Consider the following 22,524-nt stretch of genomic DNA (forward strand, 5'->3'; position numbering starts at 1 on the left):
TGTTGGATGGAAGTGCAGATGGGAGAGATAAGGGAGCAAATGCAGGAAGGAAATGGGAGGAGATAAAGAGGGGAGCAGATGCTGGATGGAAGTGCATGATGGAAGGAGGAGATAAATAAAAGGAGGGCACATGATGGGGGCACATGATGGGGGGAAAGGATTGAGTTAGGGAAACATTGGAGGGGTGAAGGAAAGAGGTGGCAAGCTTTAGGTAGACAGTAAAAAAGGACATTGATGAGAGGGTAGTAAGAACATAATCTAGACAGATGCAGAAAATAAATTAGAAAGGAAAATGAGGGAAAAAATAGAAAGCGATTGCAGAGGACAGGTGTGGGAGAGGGAAGGAGAGGAAAGAGATGCCAGACCAATGGGGGTGAAAGGAGAGATGGAAGGGGGAGGCATACAGTTTCTGGAAGGGGCATAGAAGGAGAGAAGATGCCATATAGGGGAAGAGAGACGGCAGACAGTGGATGTAAGGAAGAGAGTTACAAGAAGATGAGGAAAGCAGAAACCACAGAAGACAAAGGTAGAAAAAAATTTTCTATTTATTTATTGCTTTAGGAGACATGTGTCACTGTTTCTGTGGTGTTGCATTGTAAGCAGAGTCCAGCATCATACTGGTTCAATTTAACATTTGTCTATGTATTTCTATTTTTTCCTCCCTTTTACAAAACTGTGGAGCGTTTTTTAGCGCCAGCTGTGGTGGTAGCAGCTCTGATGCTCAGAATTCTATGAGCGTCAGAGCTGTTACCACTATGGCTAAAATCCACACTACAGTTTTGTAAAAGAGGGAGGGGTTAGTTTGTGATTACATATTCCATACTAGGCGAAGGTGTTTTCTGTGTGTTTGAAAGACATGGTTTTCTGTTAGGATTGATGGTGTAGGATTGATCTGTACTAGTCTGACTTGTTTAGTTTTACAATGGGTGTATTGATGTTGTACTGCTCACTGCAGTATGTAAGATGCTGCCTTTTCTTAGGTACTCATGTGTGACATGTGGCTTGTTACTAAAAATCATGTTTTTTGTACAGATGGGGAGGAGTGTCAAAAAATGATGGGCCCCGGGTGTAACATATGCTAGGTACGCCACTGCCGTCCAGAATGGCACACATATTGCACTAGAAAAAAATATTAGGTTCTTACCTTGCTGATAAATTTTCTAGTAGATAGGTGCGTCATTCTGGAGCTGTGCCTTGTTTGTTATCTCAATCAGAAAGTTTGAGTCCAAACTGAAATTTGGATGTCAGTCAGACCTTAAGGGTATTAAAAATAATCTATTGCTATAACATATTGGGGTAATATTTGAGCTCCATAAATGTTTCTGTTTGGCATGATTGTTTTGATGCTTCAATTGTTCAATGGTAATGTTTAACATGTTTGTTATAATTTCAGTGAAACTATAATAACACATTCCAGGGAGATTTACTCTGTAATACTGAGATATATCTACTATAGTATATATGAAATCACAGTATATTAATAATAATACATTCAATTAAAATTATTATGTGAAGTGCTCAGACACACAACCATATAGAATAGTATAAAACTAAACTGTGGTTGCCGCTGGGACCATCATAGCATATCACTGTCCTGGCCGCCAATAAAAAATCAAAATGAAGCAAAAGAAAACAAAAACTTATCTATGATTATCCTGGCGGTCAGCGGTCTCATATAGAAGCGGCAACAGAAGTAGTGAATTTAAAATGCGAAAGTACTGTGAAAACCCCCCTCCCCACCCCGACTCGAGTTTCGTGGCCTTCATCAGGAGGCGATACTGAATGTGGCTGCCGCATTCAGTATCCCCTCCTGATGAAGGTCACAAAACTCAAGTCAGGGGGTTCACAGTACTTTTGCATTTTAAATTCACTACTACTGTTACCGCTTCTATATGAGACTGCAAACCGCCAGGATAATCACAGATAAGTTTTTGTTTTCTTTTCTTTTGCTTCATTTTGATTTCTTATTGGTGGCCAGGACAGTGATATGCTATGATGGTCCCAGCAGCACCCACAGTTTCGTTTTATACTATTCTATATGGTTGCGGGTCTGAGCACTTCACATAATAATTTTAATTGACTGTACTATTATTAATATACTGTGATTTCATATGTTATAATTTCAGAGCAGAACAGAGGTGTAGTTCAGGGAGTTTCCCCATACCCCTTCTTCACATGTGTTTCTATATAGGGCTATCGCATGCTTTTGTACAAACTGAAGGGGACAGAAGAGCCCTCTAGGGATGAAGGAGGGATTCAAAAGCTGGAGTGGATTCCTTCTGCACAGCTCGCGAGCCATGGGAATATTACCTGTCTGTCCACATCTATCTACTAGAAAAGATATTAGCAAATAAGAACCTAATCATTTATTAACTGTCTAGAAATAGCCGATGACCAGTTAAATCACTTGTCTGGGGATATCTACTAATTTTCAGTGACACTTAACTTGTTGTTGCTACTGAAAATCAGCGGTTAGCACCTAAGTGAAAACTGGCTATTTTGGGGTGTTTGGGGGGTGGAGTCAGCACTTGGCCAGTTAAGGGTTGCTACTCGGAACTTAACTGACCAAGTTTATCATATAAATGGGACCACATAAAAGGCAGTCCTATCTTTAAGTAATAATCCGTAGCTACTTAAATGCTGAATATTGATTTAACCAGCTCTATGTTAGCCAGCTTCTCAAAAACTGGATATTCAATGCTGAAACATGGACATGGCCCTGCATTGAATATCTCAGAATAATTACAGCTGTCAGCAAAATGCTTATTGCTACCGGCTGAATATTTACCCCGTGGCATCTACAAGACTTTTGTGCAATATATTTGTTGATGTTCCCGGGCTCAGGATTGGCACATATTCATTTATTTTATAAAAAGCCTGAATATACACTGATTATTGCCATCAGATACATGTAAATAGTTATATCTGCCTCAGAGCAACCGTAAATATGTGTATCTACTTACCAGTGGGGTTATTCTAGAAAGGCATATCAAATAAGCAGAACGTGTGCAACCTATGCATCTTCACAGTCCTGTCTGAATATCGCCCTTTTTCAGTCAACTAGAATGAGAGCTATTCAGCTAAATCAAGGAACCCTCCATAGATATTAGACCTGTAAATAAAAATAAATATACTCAAGCTTTGGAGTTCAACATGGTGAATACCATGAAAATGTATAAGAATAATCCTTTAAAGGTCAATTCAAGAGTATAGCACAGGGGTTCTCAATCAACCAATCACAGTTTCAGAATATTGACAATGAATATTCATGAGATAAATTGTCACTACTTCCACTGTATGCAAATCATGCATATTTATTGTGGGTATCCTGAAAACCTAACTGGCTAGGCATAACAAAATGCATTAAAGAAGCATTTAAATTGGCTGTTTCTGTTGTGTGCCCCAAATATATTTTATATTTGTAATATTTTATATAGTTGTCCACCAAGCCCCTTCCCTTCCCTTTTGTTTAAAAGCCGACTGAAAACCCACCTTTTTGATATAGCCTTTAAATCCATAACCCCACTGCCCACCAACCTAGCCAGCAGATTAACCATTCCCCTTAACTGTATCCATGACATCCTTTTTATCTGTCTTGTCTGTTTAGATTATAAGCTCTTTCAAGCAGGGACTGTCTTCTTTGTGACTTTGCACAGTGCTGCGTACATCTGGTAGCACTATAGAAATAATTAATAGTAGTAGTACAGTACTCCCCCGATATTCACAGGGGTTCTGTTCCAGGAACCCCCTCGAATCTTGAAAAACTACGAATATGGTTTTTCATGGGGGAGACTGGAGAGGGCAGCGGGAGAGGCAAGAGAGAGCAGCCAGAGCGCCGGTGAGTGCAGGAAATCACTCGCTATATGCTCCGACCGCCTCTTCCTGCACTAAGTCGGGCCTTACCAATCAGGAGCTGCGTGTCAAAGCAGCTCCTGATTAGATAAGGCCTGACTTAGTGCAGGAAGAGGCGGTCGGAGCATACAGCAAGTGATTTCCTGCACTCGCCGGCGCTCCAGCTGCTCTCTCCTGCCTCTCCAGCTGTCCTCTCCTTGTGAGCGATTCGTGGTCGGAAAATACCGCGAATGACCGGTACCGCGAACCGCCAATCGTGAATGACCGGGGAACACTGTAGTAGTATAAAGCCAAACTAAATAATTTTTTGAACATTCTACATATTGCAACAGTTGCAAATTACTGAAATCTAAGTATCTTGTTCTCTTGTTGTGCTATATAAAATAAATACACTTCTCCCTCCACATTCACGGATTTAGAACTCGCAACTTCGGTTATTCGCAAGTTTCTATACCCTGACCCACCCCCGCCTCCTAGACATCTCCACACTGTACCTGATGGCCTAGCGGTGAAATGGGGCAGGAGCGATCTTCCTATGCTTCTGCCCTGTGCAGAGCTGTCAACAAAAATGACTGCCAAGAGTTCCTGCTGTAGTTTTGTGAGACCACGGGAACTCAAGGCAGCCATTTTTGTTGATGGCTCTGCATTGGGCAGGAGCGTAGGAAGATTGTTCCTGCCCCACTGCACCGCTAGACTAACAGGTTAGGTGTGGAAAGGTCTGGGAGGCAGGAGGGTGGCGGGGGTGGGTAAGAGTTGGCCCTAAAAGTTATTTGCAATTGTTCCATATTCGTGGGCCAGTTCTGCCCCTAAACCCCGTGAATATAGAGGGAGAAGTGTATATCAAATCAAAAGCACAGATGTTGAATCAAGCCCATTAACAGTATTAAAAGGAAGAGATTTTGTTAGAAAAGAACAATTTCCAATAAACTCCAATATCTCTTTGCATCACCATTTAATTAATACTTTTTCCCTCTCTTGTTTTCTCCTGCTCCCTCCCTTTCTATTTTCCTCATATCTTTTCCTCTACTTCCCTTTTTGTTGCATGTTTCATGTCTGATGCCTGCTTTCCATTCATCAATCCTGTTTTCTTCATTTTGTTCTTTTACCTCTTCTTCTGTCATTGACACTAACACCTTCTCTTTCCCCACAAGGCCTCCCAAGTGGAACAGAGACTTATGAATGAGCTCCATACTCTACGGGAAGAAAATCGTGTTAAAAACTTGACCAGCACTGACAATACAGCCCGCCTTCAGAGCCTCCAGGCAGAGGTAAGAACACAGAGTGCATGAAATTTATTCAGGACCTGTTAGAGGGAGAAGTAAGTAGAACTACTTGGCTTGGGCATCACACAGATAAGGAGCTTCCATTTGGGAAAAAAAGTTTTTTTCTAACTGAAAACAAGATTTATTCAGCTACTGGGTTTTACCTTAATTATAAACAAGTTTGCATATTTCTACATCTAAAAATCTGCCTCAGCTGCTTCTGCATCTGAATTTTTTTTTTTTTTTTTAAATTATAATTTTTAGGGCCTCCTAATTTGCACTGGCCCAGGCCTCTGTTATTCTCTGAAAGACCCTGATTATATTGAAAGAAAATGATTAAATGATGATTAATTTAGCAAGAGATTTGCACCCAGCAGGCCTCTCAAAATGACTCTCTCATCTAGGGGCTCTTTACTAAAGTACTTTAAGATTAAGGTTAACGCAGCACAACATAAGTTAGAGGAATGGTCTGGCAACTAAAATTCAATGCAAAGAAATGCAGAGTAATGCATTTGGGGATTAATAATCGGAAGGAACCATATATGCTGGGAGGTGAAAAGCCGATATGCACAGACGAGGAGAGGGACCTTGGGATGATAGTGTCCGAAGATCTAAAGGCGAAAAAACAGTGTGACAAGGCAGTGGCTGCTGCCAGAAGGATGCTGGGCTGTATAAAGAGAGGCGTAGCCAGTAGAAGGAAGAAGGTGTTGATGCCCCTGTACAAGTCATTGGTAAGGCCCCACTTGGAGTATTGTGTTCAGTTTTGGAGACCGTATCTGGCGAAGGACGTAAGAAGACTTGAAGAAGTTCAGAGGAGGGCAACAAAAATGATAGGAGGCTTATGACAGAAGACGTATGAGGAGAGACTGAAAGCCCTGAATATGTATACCCTAGAGAATGGAGGGACAGAGGAGATATGATTCAGACATTCAAATACTTGAAGGGTATTAACATAGAACAAAATCTTTTCCAGAGAAAGGAAAATGGTAAAACCAGCGGACATAATTTGAGGTTGAGGGGTGGTAGATTCAAGAGCAATGTTAGGAAATTCTACTTTATGGAGAGGGTGGTGGATGTCTGGAATGCACTCCCGAGAGAGGTGGTGGAGAGGAAAACGGTGACTGAATTCAAAGAAGCGTGGGATGAACACAGAGGATCTAGAATCAGAAAATAATATTAAATATTGAACTAAGGCCAGTACTGGGCAGACTTGTACGGTCTGTGTCTGTATATGGCTATTTGGGGGAGGATGGGCTGGAGAGGGCTTCAATGGCTGGGAGGGTTTAGATGGGATGGAGTAGGTTTTAATGGAGATTTCAGCAGTTGGAACGCAAGCACAGTACCAGGTAGAGCTTTGGATTCTTGCCCAGAAATAGCTAAGAAGAAAAAATTTAAAAAAATTTAAATTGAACCAGATTGGGCAGACTGGATGGACCATTCGGGTCTTTATCTGCTGTCATCTACTATGTTACTATGTTACATGGGATTTTCTCACATACTGACTGCAACTCAACATGGTACTATTTTACATATTTTTCTGATTTTTATTTTTCAGGTCTTGCACTAATGTTGTCATTAGTACACAGTAATACCCCTAGAGTTAACTCAGGAGCACTTGGGCCCAGATTCTGTAAATGGCGCCTAAATTGGCCAGCGCTTAGAAAAATGGCGCTTGCTACATGTCAATCATGCTTAGTCACCATTAACAGAATTGCGGCTACTGGCATCCAAGAAAAAACTTAGATGCTGGCAATGTAGGTCAGATTTTTAAGGCCTACATTTCCAGTGCTTAAGTTTTTGGGAGAATCGTGCCTAGCGGCATCTAAGATCATCTCCGCTCTTAACCAAGCCTACTTTGACCTTAAGCACCACTAGGCACCATGCTGTAGGTATGATTTCGGAACCTACTTTTTAAAAAATGTGTTTTTAACTGATTTTAAATAGCATGGTCAAATACTGCACCAATTAAAGCTGATTAATGCAATTAAGTTAGGTACGTGTAGAGGACACTCAATAAAGTTACAGGGAAATACTTTTAAAACCTATAGGAGGAAATAATTTTTTCACTCAGAGAATAGTTAAGCTCTGGAATTCGTTGTCAGAAATTGTGGTAATTTAGATGGGTTCAAAAAAGGCTTAGACAAGTTACTGGAGGAAAAGTCCATAATCTACTATTGAGACAGACATGGAGGAAGCCTCTAGATCCATTCTTTGAGCATTAGTATTTACTGCTTTCCAGTATTGCCTCCTTTTCCCATTTGTGTAGAGGTATTTAGTGATTCACCTACCTGAGGGCTTATACTCTCTCGGAGGCTTTGATCACCTTGGCTGCATCCCTGATTCAGAAGCCTTGGCGGTATAGAAGAATAAAGTTATTATTATTATTATTATTATTATTAACTCTCAAAGTTAGAAGCATACACTCTTGAATATTGGCCTCAAAACCACCCAATACAAATTTTGAGAATTCTCAGAAACATATTTTTACAAAACTTAGATTAGAGCAGCTGCCTCAGCACTCTGAGGTTCAATTCCCTTTGCAGCTGCATGTGTCACTTCATTGGCCCAGGTACAAAATAAGTACCTGTCTAAAATATGCAAAACACTTTGATTGTAACCACATAGGAAAAAGTGGTATATCAAGTCCCATCCCCAAACAACTTTGATTGGAAATAGAGATTGAGCTTTAGAGCAAACCAGCTTAGATTGATTCATCACTTTAGAGTCCTTCCTCTGTGGACTCTGTAAACAAGGATATAACCTGACCTCATCTTATTAGCAACTTCATAAATATCAAAATACTTCCTGATACTGTCTCATTGTGAACCAAGTTTATCCAGTTGAATTACCAAAGATGATGCCATTCCTCTATCATTTCAACTTGAAGAATTCCATTAAAAATTCACATCAGCATGACAAAGCAGTGATAGAAATGAAATCTAAATTGGAAAATTGTGAACTGATTTTGATATTGTAAATAAAACACTGCCAAAAGACACTCCAATGAGTCTGCAGAGCAAACAACATATTAGGAATTGTGCCCTACTTGGCCACCATTTAAGTCAAATATACCTGAATGTACAAAATTTATTCTTTTGACAGCAAATATCACTGCAAGAAAAGAGCTTATCACTGGATTTGCTAGAAGAAGTACACAAGGTTTGGCAGGAACTTATCTTAAAAAAAACAACAACCCAGAAATGACCCATAACAAAAAATGATCCATGACTAAAAAACTGAGTAATGAATCATGAAAACTAGGACAGCACTACAGTGTCTCAGCTAACCAGGTGTTATACCAACTAATTACAATGACAAAGTACCAAATAAACAAGAGCACAAACGGAAATTATAATAAAAGAAGATCATGAATAATGAAGACCAAAGGCTACAGGTCCTGATAAAATCCCCACTAACCCAAGAAATAAATTTGGACATGCAAAAGGGACTAACTTCTAAACTGTTTAGTTCCTGTGCAAGAACAGATTATGTTCCCAAGATCTAGAGATACACATTAGGCTATTAACTGCCTAAGAACACCCTGGATCTTGAGAGGTCCTAAGCCAGCTGTCTGAAAACTGCCTTCTTTCATTGCAGCTAGAAGTCAGCATGTTGTACTTTTAGCCATGTTGAGAGAAGGAGTTCCTGGAAGCATAACAGGAACCTATGTGCATAAAAAGCAGGTGGAAGTGACAGTGCATATAAAGTTTCCTTGGCAAGTTTAAAGGAAATACATGAACATTTTTGCTTTCAAAATAGGTGGAAAGCCTACAGCATGCATATGTGGACAGTTTGCAAATTGACTCCCCAGATCTTTTTGTTACTTGTCTTGCTTTGTCCTCTATGCTGTATAAATTATAAAAGGCTCATCCTGAATTCACAGCTGGTACACCAATTACACAAGACCATTGGCATTCACCTAGGGCAGCAGCATCTGGCGGAGGAGCCAAAAAACAGCTATGGTCAAAGGAAACCAATAGGTCCTAACAACCAAACTCAAAGCATCAACAGCAGGGAGGCTGGGCAGTTTACAAACTGCCTATTTACCCCAGATACGTTAGATAGATTGTGAGCCCACCGGGACAGAGAGAGGGAAAATGCTTGAGTACCTGATTGTAAAAACCGCTTAGATAACCTTGATAGGCGGTATATAAAATCCTAATAAAACTTGAAACTTGAATGTTGGGGTGATCATGATTAATGAGAGGGGGGCATGGAACTTAAAATTTAATAGGAGCACAAGGCTGAAGGTTTCCCTAGGGCTACTAACACCATTCCACTGGTACTGCCTGAATTGGCTACCAACCATGATTTTAAAAAAGTCATCCCTGATCAAACTAGCTTTTGACTGGACAAGTCATCTACATACCATGAAGATGATGAATTTCATCTAGTTTACACTAAAGATAGCTTTGAGAAATGCTAAATCATTGGTGTTTTAGTGATACAGGCAGGGCTAGTCTAACTATTAGGCAGACTAGACAGTCACCTGGGACAGCAGTTTCTGGGAAGTGGTAAATAGCGACTGTAGTCGAAAAAAACCAATAAGTCCTGAAAGTCACAATAACTCATCTAACCATAAGCACAGAATAGACCATTTTCAATAGCTATCAAAAAAGCAGGAAGATGAGAAGACCCATCTCATTCAAACATCACAACCTCAATACTGAAATTTTAGGGTTGGATTTACTTAATCATTGGTCTGAAAACCCCCCAACTCTACTCCATCTTAAATGACGGAACTCTTAAATTTTATTTATTTTTTTTTTTTTTAATGTAAAATAGAATTGACCCTGCTTCACATAAATATATAAGCCAATATGGAAGACTTAAACATTACAAAGCACCCTTATTGTTCAGAGAGGCCTCATGCTGTTCTGTGCCCGACAGGGGCACCCTGAGGGAGAATTATAAGAACATAAGAACATAAGCAATGCCTCTGCTGGGTCAGACCTGAGGTCCATCATGCCCAGCAGTCCGCTCACGCGGCGGCCCAACAGTAGACAATAAGGAGATTCAAATCAGGTTTATTCAAGGTGCTCCCAAGAACCATGCCCAATGCATTTCGCCAAACAAGGCTAGTCAACGCTAATAGAAAACCATGTCTTTCATACACACAGAACACAAAAACATCCTCACCCAGTATGGAATAAGTAATCACAAACTAAAAATAGAAATATGTAGCTAAAGGTTAAACTGAACTGCCAAGAAGCCAAACTGCATACAGTGAAACACCATAGAAACACCATAGAAACAGTGACACATAGCCCCATAATTCTCAGCAAAATATAAATATAGCAGATGTAAATTTGAAGAAACTGACAAACAATCACCACTTTACAAATTAACAAATAGAAATAAAACAAAAATTGAAAATAAGAATATACCATTTTATTGGACTAATCCATTTTTCAATTAACTTTCAGAGGCCATAGCCTCCTTCGTCAGGTCAGTATAGTATACTGCTGTTATATTATACTGTCCTGACCTGAGGAAGGGAGTTTTGGTCTGTAAATGTTATTAAAAAATGTATTAAAATTAGTCCAAAAAAAAGATTACTTTATTTTCTGTTTATAAAAGTTTTATCAATACAACTACAATACTATTTTATTCTAAAGCAATAAAAAAAAAAATCTATTTTCTACCTTTTGTCATTTCTGGTTTAATCATCTTGCCTTCACTCTCTTCTTTCTAGCCAGCATCTGTCCTCTCTCTCTCTTCCATGCATCATCTGGCCCTTTCATCCAGCCTTTGCACTCTCTCTATCTGCTACTTCCATCCACTGTCTGCCCTCTCTCTCTGCCCCTTCCATCCACTGTCCGCACTCTCCTGGTTGCATATGGCATCTTCCCTCTTTCTATGCTCCTTCCATAAACTGTCTATCCTGTGCCCCTTCTTTCCTTTGTATATGATTCATTTCAGCTCTGCCACCTCTCCATTTTTCTCTCTCTCTGTCACCACCTCCTCCTCTATGCTCTGGCATCTCTCTCTTCTCCTTTATTTCCTTCCCACCACACAGTCTGGCATCTCTGTTTTCTTCCCTTCCCTAATATCTCTCTCCTTTCCTTTTCTTACATCTCTCCCTCCCCCTCCATGCTCTGACATTTCCTCCTTCCTTTCCCCCTTCCTTTTCCCTTGGTCTGACATACCTTCCTCCTTCCCTTCATGCCCTAGCATCTCTTCCTCCCTACCTTCCCTCCATGTCCTGGCATCTCTTCCTCCCTCCCTTCCCTCCATGCCCTGGCATTTCCTTTGGTTCCTTCCTTTCTCTCCCTCCCTTCCTCATCTTCCTTCTCCCTCTCTCTCTCCCTCCAGTTGGGTGCAGCAATTCTCTCCCCCTCTGCTCCCTTTCCTCCTTCTGTCACCCTGTCTCCGGTCGGCAGTGCAGCCCCTAAGCGGGTTCTCCAAGGCATGGCGTCATGAACTTCTTCGGACAGCAGCAGCATTCACAATTCGCTGCTGTTGCCAGCTTCGGGCCTTCTTCTCTTTCGGGTCCTGCCTTTGCAGAAACAGGAAGTAGGCAGGACCTGGCAGAGAGGAAGGCCCGAAGCTGGCAACAGCAGCGACGCCAAGCCTTGGAGCATCCGGAGCAGACCGCTTCTCCCCCACCCGGTAGCCAAAATGTTCCTTTTCAGAGGGACCCTGAAATGCAGCCATTCTCACAAACTGCCAATGGCTGCCCGAAGTTTTCCCTCTGCCACAACTTCCTATTTCTGACAGGGCAAATCGCCACAGAGAGAAAGTTTTAGGGTAGCCACCGACAGTTTGTGAGAACAGCTGCCGTATCGAGGCCCCTCTGAAAAGGAAAATTTAGCTATTTAATAAAGATTGGGAAGGTGAGGGGAAGCGAGGGAGATAAAGACAAGTTCGGACCTCAGGGTCCCATGGATCTGTGGGGCCCAGGGCAGCTGCCTGCTTGCTCCCCCCCCTAACGCCAGCTCTGGGGCCTCCTGACAATTTTAAGCCCTAGGCACATGCCTACTGGGCCTACCCTTTAATCCAGCCCAGGAGAGGAGGAGGGCGAATCAAGCAATTCAGTTCAGCACTCCACTCATTAGATAGTCTCTCTTATCTGTACCCTTCTCCTCTACAGCCAACTCCAGACTCTGCCTTTTCTACCTTGCTGCACCATATGTCTGGAACAAACTGCCTGATCGATACATCAAGCTCCATTTCTGGCAATATTCAAATCCAGACTCAAAGCCCATTTCTTTGAAGATGCTTTCAGTTCCAAACTCTAACCCACTTTCTAAGCAACAATATCTGTCTTATCATTACCTCTGTAATTCCCCCACCTGAGCACCGTGTATTGATGCTCCTTCTTGTCCAGTTTTACATAGATTGTACCTTCTTGTCTGTTTTACATAGATTGTAAGCTCTTTTGAGCAGGAACTGTTTCTTCCATGTTTTGATGTACAGTGCTTTGTATGTCTAGTAGCACTATAAAAATGATTAGTAGTAGTAGCAGCTGTTTCAGGGAATTCTTTGCTGTGTCTTCACCCCAGGCTGCTTCCAAAATGGCTTTTATTTAAAGACTTACTTGAATGATATCAGCAGCCCCTGCTAAGATTCAAACAAGGAACCTAATAACAATACTATTAAAACAAAATCTTCCAATCTATAGCAATATTTAGATCATTGGGCTGGACTGTATTAAGTCTGAATATCTACTTTTGCTCCAGTTGTCTGAGATATTCTATTCCAGTAGATTTTAACCCTGTCCTGGAGGATCCCCAGCCTGTTAGGTTTTCAGAATACCCCTAATGAATATGCATGAGAGAGATTTGCATATAATGGAGGAGACAGACATGCAAATGTCTCATGTGCATTCATGAGGGAAATCCTGAAAACTCAATTAGCTGGGGGTCCTCCAGTACAGGGTTGAGAACAACTGTTTTATTCTAGTTGGGTCTTATATTCCACTTCTATCCAAAAAGGTTCAATGTGGATTACAGTTAAGGTAGCTTCAACATAAGAGAAGAATAACAAACTACATAAATTTAGACAGCACATTAAAGAGCAAAATAAACAAATATGTTTTGAGAGCATAATCATTTGTCCTTCTAAGACACAAAAGGAGCTGATTCCATATAGAAGCTCTTAGATAAGCAAACATAAATCCCAGGTGCAATTTCTGACATATATTTCTAAAAGAGGGAAAATAAATACTATGAGGTACATAATAATTTTTTTTTAAAGTCTAAAAATCCATCTAAATCAGCACTTGGATGATCAAAAAGACAGGTTGTCCAAGTGCCGATAATCGAACAGGGTTTTATATGTATCTAAAACCACCTTTGGCCTTTTCCCTGCCTCTGTGCGCCCTGAGCAAAAAGGGGCATTTTGGGAGGAGTGGGTGGGATATGGGCCAACCTAAACTTAGTCATCTGGCAGCCATAATCGAAAAGTTTGACAGGTTACCTGGACGGAACTTATATGTTATGACTTAGACCAAGTCAAAATAAATATAAGTTCCAAATCAGGCCGCTGAGCTGATCGCTGCTGCCACGATCAGTTCAGCAGCCCAGGCAACCTGTTCCCCCACCCCTGTAAAGATCGCGGCAGTTGGAATGCCCAGTCCCTCCTGCCCAAACCCACCGTGACCTCACCCCCCAAATGATCACGGCAGCAGAGATGTCCAATCTCTCCTGCCAACACCCATGATCCCCCCCCCATGATTGCGGCAGGAGGGTCTGGGCGATTAAACTCCTGAACGTACAGTAGGCCATTCTTGAAAAAACCCCACATTTTTTATTTTTTTTAAAGAATGGACATTTCCCTGCTGCCTACTTTGGGCGCCTAGGGTCTTAGGCCAAAAGGGGACTTAGACCTTTTTTTTATTATGCCCCTCCATGTGCGGTTACAAATTGGGCTGGAAATTTTAAACTGATCTTTCGGAAATAGGCCTGTAGATAGATTTAGATGTTAAACAGGCTTCCTTAAATTTTATTCTTGATCTCACTGTTAACCATTGCAGTTGGGTCAACAATGGAGAACTCCCTTCAAATTTCCCTTTACAAAAAATTAAATCCTGCAGCAGTATTCTATAGTAACTACAATTGAACAAAAATTTTGTGGACTTAAGAAAGAACAAATACAACGCAGTTGTCTCAAATTAAACAGGACTTGTCGTAACAATCTTGGATTTAATATTCAAAAGTAAGATTGGAATCCAAAATTACTCCAAGTATCCTAGATCTATCTTTAATTTTTAAGACTTTTCCTGACAACATCATTAATTCCTTTACCACTAGCAGTTCATAATTTCAAAACCATATTACTTTGGTCTTAGCACAATTTAATTTCCAAAAATTATTATGTGCCCTTAAATTCACTTCTGCTATAATCTGTTTCAGAGCAGCCATACCTGACATTCACCTAACGTATCAAAAATGGCCTAAAGCATTCTGCGTTAATTTACCAGCTGTGTGCACTAGGGGCCTGATTCTGTTTAGGACGCCCAGTCTCAGCAACCACCTAAATGGCTTTTGAGAATCTCACACGGGTGTCCTATACAGAATCATATCTATCCTAATGGACAGACGTCTAACCCTGCCTAGCTACCCCAATTCTCTAACCAGTGTCCATGTTACAGGTGCCGTTTAGAGCAGTGTTCTTAAACCGCTGGTCTGTGGACCGGTGCCAGTCTGCAAAAATTTCCTGCTAGTCCATGAAGGATTCGGGTCCCCTCCACAAACTGCATACTGGGCAGGAAGAGAGGCTCCGTTGCCAGCATCAGCTGACTTGCAACTTCCTGTTGCTGTCGCGTATGGGACTTCTGCCGCGTATGTGTTCTGCTGCATATTCCTCCTGCTTTTATCTTGTCTCCGCACCCCCGGACCAGTAGCAGCAGCTCTGTGTGCTTTTAACTTTGCTACACAGCTGCCGCTAACAGTAGTTTAGCCGTGGTTATAAGAGGCAGCCTTGGGGCCTTTGCTAGGTCAGTCCACCACGCATCATCGAAGCTGCCTGATGAAACCGCATCTAAACTACTGCTAGCGGCAACTGTGTAGCGAAGTTAAAAGTACACAGAGCTGCCGCTAGGCTATAGAGAAGAAATATTTGCTGGAGAGGGAAGGAGGGAAGGGAGAAGGGGTACTCCTGGACAGGGGAGGAGGGAAAGGGAAGGGAAGAGAGTTACTATTGTATAAGGGGGAGGAGGGAAGGGAGAAGGGGGTACTGCTGGACAGGGGAGGAGGGAAAGGGAAGGGAAAAGAGTTACTATTGGATAAGGGGAGGAAGAAAGGGAGAAGGGGTACTGCTGGACAGGGGAGGAGGAAAATAGGAAGGAAACAGCTGGCAGGGAGATTAGAGGAGGGGAAGGGATCAGGATGGAATGGAAAGATCAGATGAGGGAAAGGGGAGAGACAGAGGAATGAGAAAGTAAAGAGAGATTGATGCTGGGAAGGGGGGTCAGCAGAGAAATAAGGATAGAGGGACTAAGATGCTAGATCTGGTGTAGGAGAGATAAAAATGAAGAGAGCAGTGAAGCTGGAATGAATCATGTAAAATGGAATGAGGAGGCGCAGGCTGGATAGAAAGGGGAGAGGGGCATAGAAAGAAGGCAGATACCATATGGAAGGGGGAGAGAGCAGACAGTGGATGGAAGGGGCAGATGCTGGATTGAAGAGACAGAGGGCAGATGCTGGAAGGAAGAGAGTGAAAAGACGATGAAAGCAGAACCAGAGACAACAAAAGGTAAGAAAAAATAATTTTATTTCTATTTTGTGATTAGAATATATCAGATTTGAAATATGTATCCTGCTAGTTCTTGTGTTAGACATAACTGGGGACTGCAAAGCCCAGGCAGTGCTTTTTTAGCTTCCACCTGGCTTAGGGCTCTCTCTGACCAGAGGACAGTTGCCCTAGTTGCACTCCCCTAACACTGTTCCTGTCATGTGTGACTGCGGTATTTATTAGCATGATATTTCTGTAATTATTTGGCTTATTCAATTTTCTTGATAGTAGAGGGGATATATGTGAAGGGGAAGGGAGACAGGAGTTTTGTTGATCCTTGCCCTGTATTATTTGTATTTATAAACTGACAATTATACAAAATAATGTTTCTTTTTATACTTTAATAAAATACATTCATTCAATATAAAATCATAACTATTTGAGGCTTGTGCGGATGGGATCAGATGGTTTGCGGAGACCGAGCTTGCAGGGACCGGGCGGAGATGGAGTTTTTTTATTTCAATCTTAGTAGTTTGCTGGTCCATGAAATAATTCTTTTATTTCCACCAGTCCATAGGTGTAAAAAGGTTGAAGAACACTGGTTTAGAGAATCACATTGCCACTGAGCTGATAGCAGCAAGGGAATCTCCCTGCCACAGTCTGATGAGCGGCAGTGGCAGGGAACCCATTAACCCCACCAAAAGTCCAGCAGGAGAGATGCCCACTCCCTCCCACCACCACCTCTAAACCCCCCACACACACTGTCTGCAGCAGGAGGGATGTCCACTCCCTCCTGCTGGAACCCCCAAAACAACCCCCAACAGGAGGGATGCCCAATCCCTCCTGCTACAAACCCCAAAACACATGATCTCCCCCAAACCCTCACTCCCCAAAGTCAACCCGGACCCCCCTATACACACCTTTAACAGCAAGGCCGGCCAGAAGGATGCCTACCCCCTCTGGCTGGCAGGCCTTCCACTGTAGAAAGGCTGGTCTTCCCAGTGCATCCTGGGATGCACCGGGGAGGGGCCTAAGGCCCTTCCCATAGGAGTGGCTTTAAGCACCTGGGCCAACCGGAGTCTTAAGCCTCCTTCCCAGTGCATTCTGGAATGTACTGGGAGTGGCCTAAGACTTCAATTGGTCAAATCCCTTAGGCCACCCAGTGCATCCCAGAATGCACCGAGAAGGAGGCCTAAGACTCTGGTTAGCCCATGTGCCTAAAGCCCCTCTATGGGAGGGACGTTAGGTGCCTAGGCCAATCAGGGCCTAAGGGGAAGGCCCTTCATTCTGAAGAGGCGGCCTGCCAACCAGAGGGAGTAAGCATCCCTTCGGAGTAAGCATCCCTTCAGCCAGCCTTGGGTGTGATTTGGGAGGGGTGGGGGTTCAGGGGTTCATGTGTTAGGGGGTGCCAGCAGGAGGGAGTGAGCATCCCTCCTGCTGGGGATGACGGGGGTGGGGGTACTGGCAGGAGGGAGTAGGCATCCCTCCTACCAGGGATTGTTTTGGGGTATGCGGCAGGAGGGATTGTTAAAGTGGTCTGTGAAAAAGATGGTCTTTATTCCTTTTTTGAACTTTTTGATGTCCTTTTCTATTTTTAATTCCTCCGGAAGGGAGTTCTGCCACATTGGAGCCATCACTGAGAACATTATTTTCCTGACGCTTTTGTATTTGATGTCTCTGTAGGAAAGTATTTCCAGTAGGTATTCCTGGCTCGATCACAGGGCGCGTGTTGGTGTATGCTTATGTAGTCTGGTTGCTAGATATTGCAGTTCTGAAAGATGAATGATTTTGTGTGTCAGCAATATGATTTTGAATATAACCCTGCTTTCGATCAGGAGCCAGCATAACTCTTTTAGTAGCACAGTGGCACTCATCTGCTTCAATTTACCCAGTAAATTGCTGCGTTTTGTACTATTTGAATCTGCCTGTTTCCTGCACATGTGTGGTGAAGGTGCCAGGAAGGCTGCAACCTGGGCGGTGTGGTGTTGGATTGTGCTGAGTGAAGCCAGGAGAAGGAGAGTGGAAGTAGGGGAGCAACAGCTGCTGCAGGAAAGGAGAGACTCAGGGAAAACCCTCCCTCAAAGAATTTAACAGTGCTTGGAAGTCTTAAATGTGGGGGGTGTACATTGAGAAAGGTGCACGCGCCTGGAGTGCAAGGCAGTTGGGAATGCTGGCTTCTGAGCAGAGCTGTGCAGAGGTCAAGTGCTGGAGCCAGTGGAGAAAACAGGAAAATTAACAGCAGATTTTGGAGGTATGGGAACAGAAGAAATAAAAAATAATGTCAGAGTATTTTTATCTGAAGTTTAAAATGCATTTTGGCAAAGCTTGATGCTGGCTTGCGCTGGTGACACTCTCGTGGGACTCACAAGCCAGCAGCCGTGGTACGTCAAGGTTATCAACAGCCATTTTCAGGTAGTTGGGTGTGTTGGATTTTATAACTGTAAAGAGACGTGTAAGTTTGTGTCTGCCATCTTGAGTTTAAAAAGAAGTCATTTTGGTATATTTGGTGAGATTAGCTCATATTTGTGGAGTGAATACAAGTCAGTTATAGTTCTGAGCTTATAGTGTCGTTTGGTTCAAAATTTGACTGCAAGATGTTCGTGAGAATATAAATGTTGCTCATGTAATTATCTTGTTGTATCTGAGCAGAATTATCTGTGTGTTTCTCCTACTGTTAAGTTTAATATATTCAGTTGCTGATTGAGCTTGTGTTGGCACTCAGAGGTTGAGAATGGGGCTGTTTGGATTACTGGCTCAGTAGTAGATTTTATCAGAGGTGAAATTCTATGAGTATTGGAGATGTTACCACCATGGCTGGCACTAAAAACTGTGCAACGGTTTTGTAAAAAAAGGGAGGTGTAAATTAGCTAATTAACACCCCCCCCCCTTTTATCAAGCTGCACTAGAGGCTTTTAGCGCTGGCTGGCTAGATAAGTGCTCCGATGTTCATAGGAATTCTGTGAGCGCCGGAGCATTTACCGTACCAGCTTGTGCTAAAAATCTCTAGCGCAGCTTCATAAAAGGGGCCGTAATTTATTTCTGCAGTTCGTCTTTTTTAAAAAATTAAACTTCTGAAAAGGTTTGGGCCTCCTTTTATTAAGCTATGATACTCGTAAATGCTCTGATGCTTCTATGAGCGTCAGAGCATTTACCTCACTGACCAGTAAGGTAAGTGTGCTGTGTTAGTGAATGTGTATCTTTCTATTGATTTTTGTGAGAGGGCTGGCTTAGGGAATTTAATTAACATTTATTTGGAGATAGCTAGTTAATAAATGAAAGTTAACTTTCAAAATTTTCCAAACTTTTTACACATTCTAGTTAGGGAATAGTTTTTTTCTTGTTACTGTATGTAAATATAGGTTTGTGGGTACAACGTGAATTCCTCTGAGAAGTGGATAAGAAGAGTGTGGTGGTACCCAATGAAAGAAAGGTAGAGAGAAAAGAGTACAAGAGAGCCTGAAAACCAAGTTAAATGCCATCAGAGATAAAAATACAAAAAGGAGAACAGAGCAAGCAGTAGAAAAGAATAAATTAAGAACAGAACTACAGCACAGTTACTTGATCCTGCTGCAATCCTGAATAGTTCCTGAAGGGTCTGTAAAATACAAAAATTAGACACGTATCAATTTCAGGGTGTACATATTTGAGATGTTTTAATTTTAAGTGAAGTGAATATGGTCTCTGTAAAGATAACTTATCTGATAATTTCTACTTTACACCTGCTACTGTTGAAAAATGTAAGAGTGTTAATTGTCATTGTACTGCGCTTTAAAACTTCTGCAACAATAAAAGTTACAATTTCTGCTTAAATCCAGTTGATCTGAACTTTTATACAAAATACTTTAACAAATTGTAACACCTGCCTCTGAATTATAGTTAAAAACGATTTCCTCCTGCTATCTTTGGAGATACTGTATTAGGATGAGGATAGTGTTTTATTCTTGTGTTTCTATTCCCGTTGAGATCCAATGTCTGCCTGAAGTAATAACCACTGTGACAACTCCAGGTAAAGTAAGGCAGAAATTGAATCCCTGGGGGGTGGACTCACATTAATTATAGATAATATTTGATCAGTAAAGCTGAGCTTATAGTCAATCACTATCCCCAAAACTCAGCGACACTCCTGAAGAAGACATGCCTGGATTACCTTCTTTTTCATTTTTATTGTAAACTGCCTAGTTAATTGTATTTTTAGGCAGTATATCAAATAAATTAAAACTATTCACCGTCTTTCATTTGCTGTATTTCTCTCTTTTCCGATAAAATCAACATCAGGGGATCTCTTCCTAATCTATTTGGCTTGCATGATCTCTTTCTCCCAATTTGTCTCCCCCTCCACACTTCCTCAGATCTCTCCCTGGTCTTCCCTCCAGTTCCTCTCCCCCCTGGGCTTTCGTAGCCAGAAGGCACTTACTTCTGTCTTCCTTTTCAACCAGCTGGCTTCAGTCTGATAGTTTGAATTGTGTGGTGTCCCATGGCACTGGTTGTTCAAATCACCAGACTGAAGTTGGACAGCACAGAAGGAAGATATAGGTATAAAAGCATTTCTCTCCTATTAGGAAGGGTAAGGGACACAGAGGGGCTACCCAACTTGACTTTTTACTTGAAAGTCAGCTGTTTGTGGCAGTTTTGATCAAATTTGGTCCCTGGCCTTCACACTCTGTGACAGGAGAGTCTTTCTCTGAAACTTGGGAGCCTGAGGAGGTCCACAAACTCTTGTGTGTGTGAATCAATCACTGAAACATATTAAGGAACGCCAGTTGTTTATAATCCATTGGCATCTGGCTCCTGCTGGTACCAGCTCCTACTATCAGTCACTCAACTTTCATTCTTTAATTTTCAGCAATGTCTGGAATGTGTAAGGTCTAGATTTGCTGTCATAGCAACCTGAGGTTTGCCAGCTGCATGCCCACATACTCCAGGAGTTTTTTGGTCCTTAGCTAGAGATTTCTCAACTTTTGCTAGAGGTCTGCTAATTTCACTAGACTTTCAAATCATTAAATAGAATTAGCAGGAGATTAAAATATTTGAAGCCCCAGTAAAAGTCAAAAATATGGGGCAAAACATGTGCATGTGTTAATTATATCAGGCTCCTAAAAAAAAAATCACACAAAATTCATAAATCTGGAATCTGCAAATCCTATTTCCCATAAAATTGGCTCCTTTCACAGCAAAATCAATAGTAGATTTCCATGGTCCCAAGGCAGATTCTCTTATATCTTTACCATGTTTAGTAGTAAAAAAAATGTTAGCCTGTTATTACATAAGTGGATAAGATGGCTTCAGATTCAGCTTTTCCACATCTCTAATCATGCTGTCTCTTTCTTTTCAATTTGTCCTTATTTTACTACACTGAACTGTAATCAAAGGAACACAAATTAAAGTACAAATATTTATCCTAGGCAAGCAGGCAGCATTATTCTCACACATGAGTGACGTCACCGACGGAGCCCTGGTAAAGACACTTTAAAAGTGCATCGCCACTTTAAGACTTTAGAAAGTTTGCGATAGCCTGCAGTACGCATGCGTGAGTGCCTTCCTGCCCGACGTAGGCTTGCGGTCCCTAAGTTTTTTCATTTCTGCGGAGCTAAGAAGTGGCATTTCAACAATCGTTAAATTTTTCCTGCCTTCCCGCTCTTGCACCTTTCTAACTTTTTAGTCAGACCTTTTTTCCTTTAGTGTTGTTTTCTTGTCTTAAAAAAAACAACAGAAATTAGTTTCGTTTTTCTAGTCTTCAGGTTTGACTCACTGGCCTCGTCATCGAGGACGATGTGGCTGTACCTTCGGTACGGGTGAAAAATTTCCGCCTACCATACCAGTGCTACTCTGGAGCATTGGTTCAGTGTGTGTCGACACCTCTTCTCCCGGAGTCAACTTCAAACCCTCCTGGGGCCGATCCGGTCTGACTATATCGACATTGACCACCTGCACCGTTGTTGCCTTTAGGGCTGTTGGTGCCAACACAGATTCACCCTGTGTCGCCTCTGCCTATTATGGTGTCGTTTCAGTCTGAGTATATCTCGACACCGAGCACCGGCACTGTTCTTCCCTTTTTCCAGGTGAAGCTCGGCAAGCTTTTTAAATATTATTGCCGCCACAGCTTTACCCAGTGTCGAATTCCGGTGCTGTTTTGGCTTGACACCATCCACGGGCACCAGTGTCGACTCTGATCCTTCCGGTGCTGGTCCAGTCTGAGTACATCATGACATCGACCTTTGGCACCGTTGATATACAACCTCTATAGCATCATTCTACTTCCCAGAAGCTCCAGGTTTTTTTAACAAGACATTGAATTACCGGAACCTCTAGCAACGCGTTCCAGAGCTTAACTATTCTCTGAGTGAAAAAAATATTTCCTCCTATTGGTTTTAAAAGTATTTCCCTGTAACTTCATCGAGTATCCGCTAGTCTTTGTAATTTTTGACGGAGTGAAAAATCGATCCACTTGTACCCGTTCTACTCCACTCAGGATTTTGTAGACTTCAGTCATATCTCCCCTCAGCCATCTCTTTTCCAAGCTGAAGAGCCCTAACCGTTTTAGCCTTTCCTCATAGAAGAGGGGTTCCGTCCCTTTTACCATCTTGGTCGCTCTTTTTTGAACCTTATCTAGTGCCACTATGGGCTCCTTTAACTAAGGTGTCTTAGGGCGTTAGCGCGCAGAATAGCGAGTGCTAAATTGCCACACGCGCTAGACCTTAACACCAGCATTGAGCTGGCGTTATTCTAGAAGTGT

General features: G+C 42.1%; 1 protein-coding gene across 1 annotated transcript in view; it reads left to right on the forward strand.

Annotated features, from left to right (window-relative positions):
- The window catches only part of BICDL2 (BICD family like cargo adaptor 2), a 166,911-nt gene that overhangs the window by 94,034 nt on the left and 50,353 nt on the right, over positions 1–22,524 (forward strand). The window contains exon 4 of the mRNA XM_033947146.1: positions 5,004–5,120. Coding sequence (XP_033803037.1) covers positions 5,004–5,120 — 117 coding nt within the window. The remainder of the gene's footprint in view (positions 1–5,003; positions 5,121–22,524) is intronic.

This window comes from Geotrypetes seraphini, chromosome 5 (genome assembly GCF_902459505.1).
Source record: "Geotrypetes seraphini chromosome 5, aGeoSer1.1, whole genome shotgun sequence".
NCBI lineage: Eukaryota > Metazoa > Chordata > Amphibia > Gymnophiona > Dermophiidae > Geotrypetes > Geotrypetes seraphini.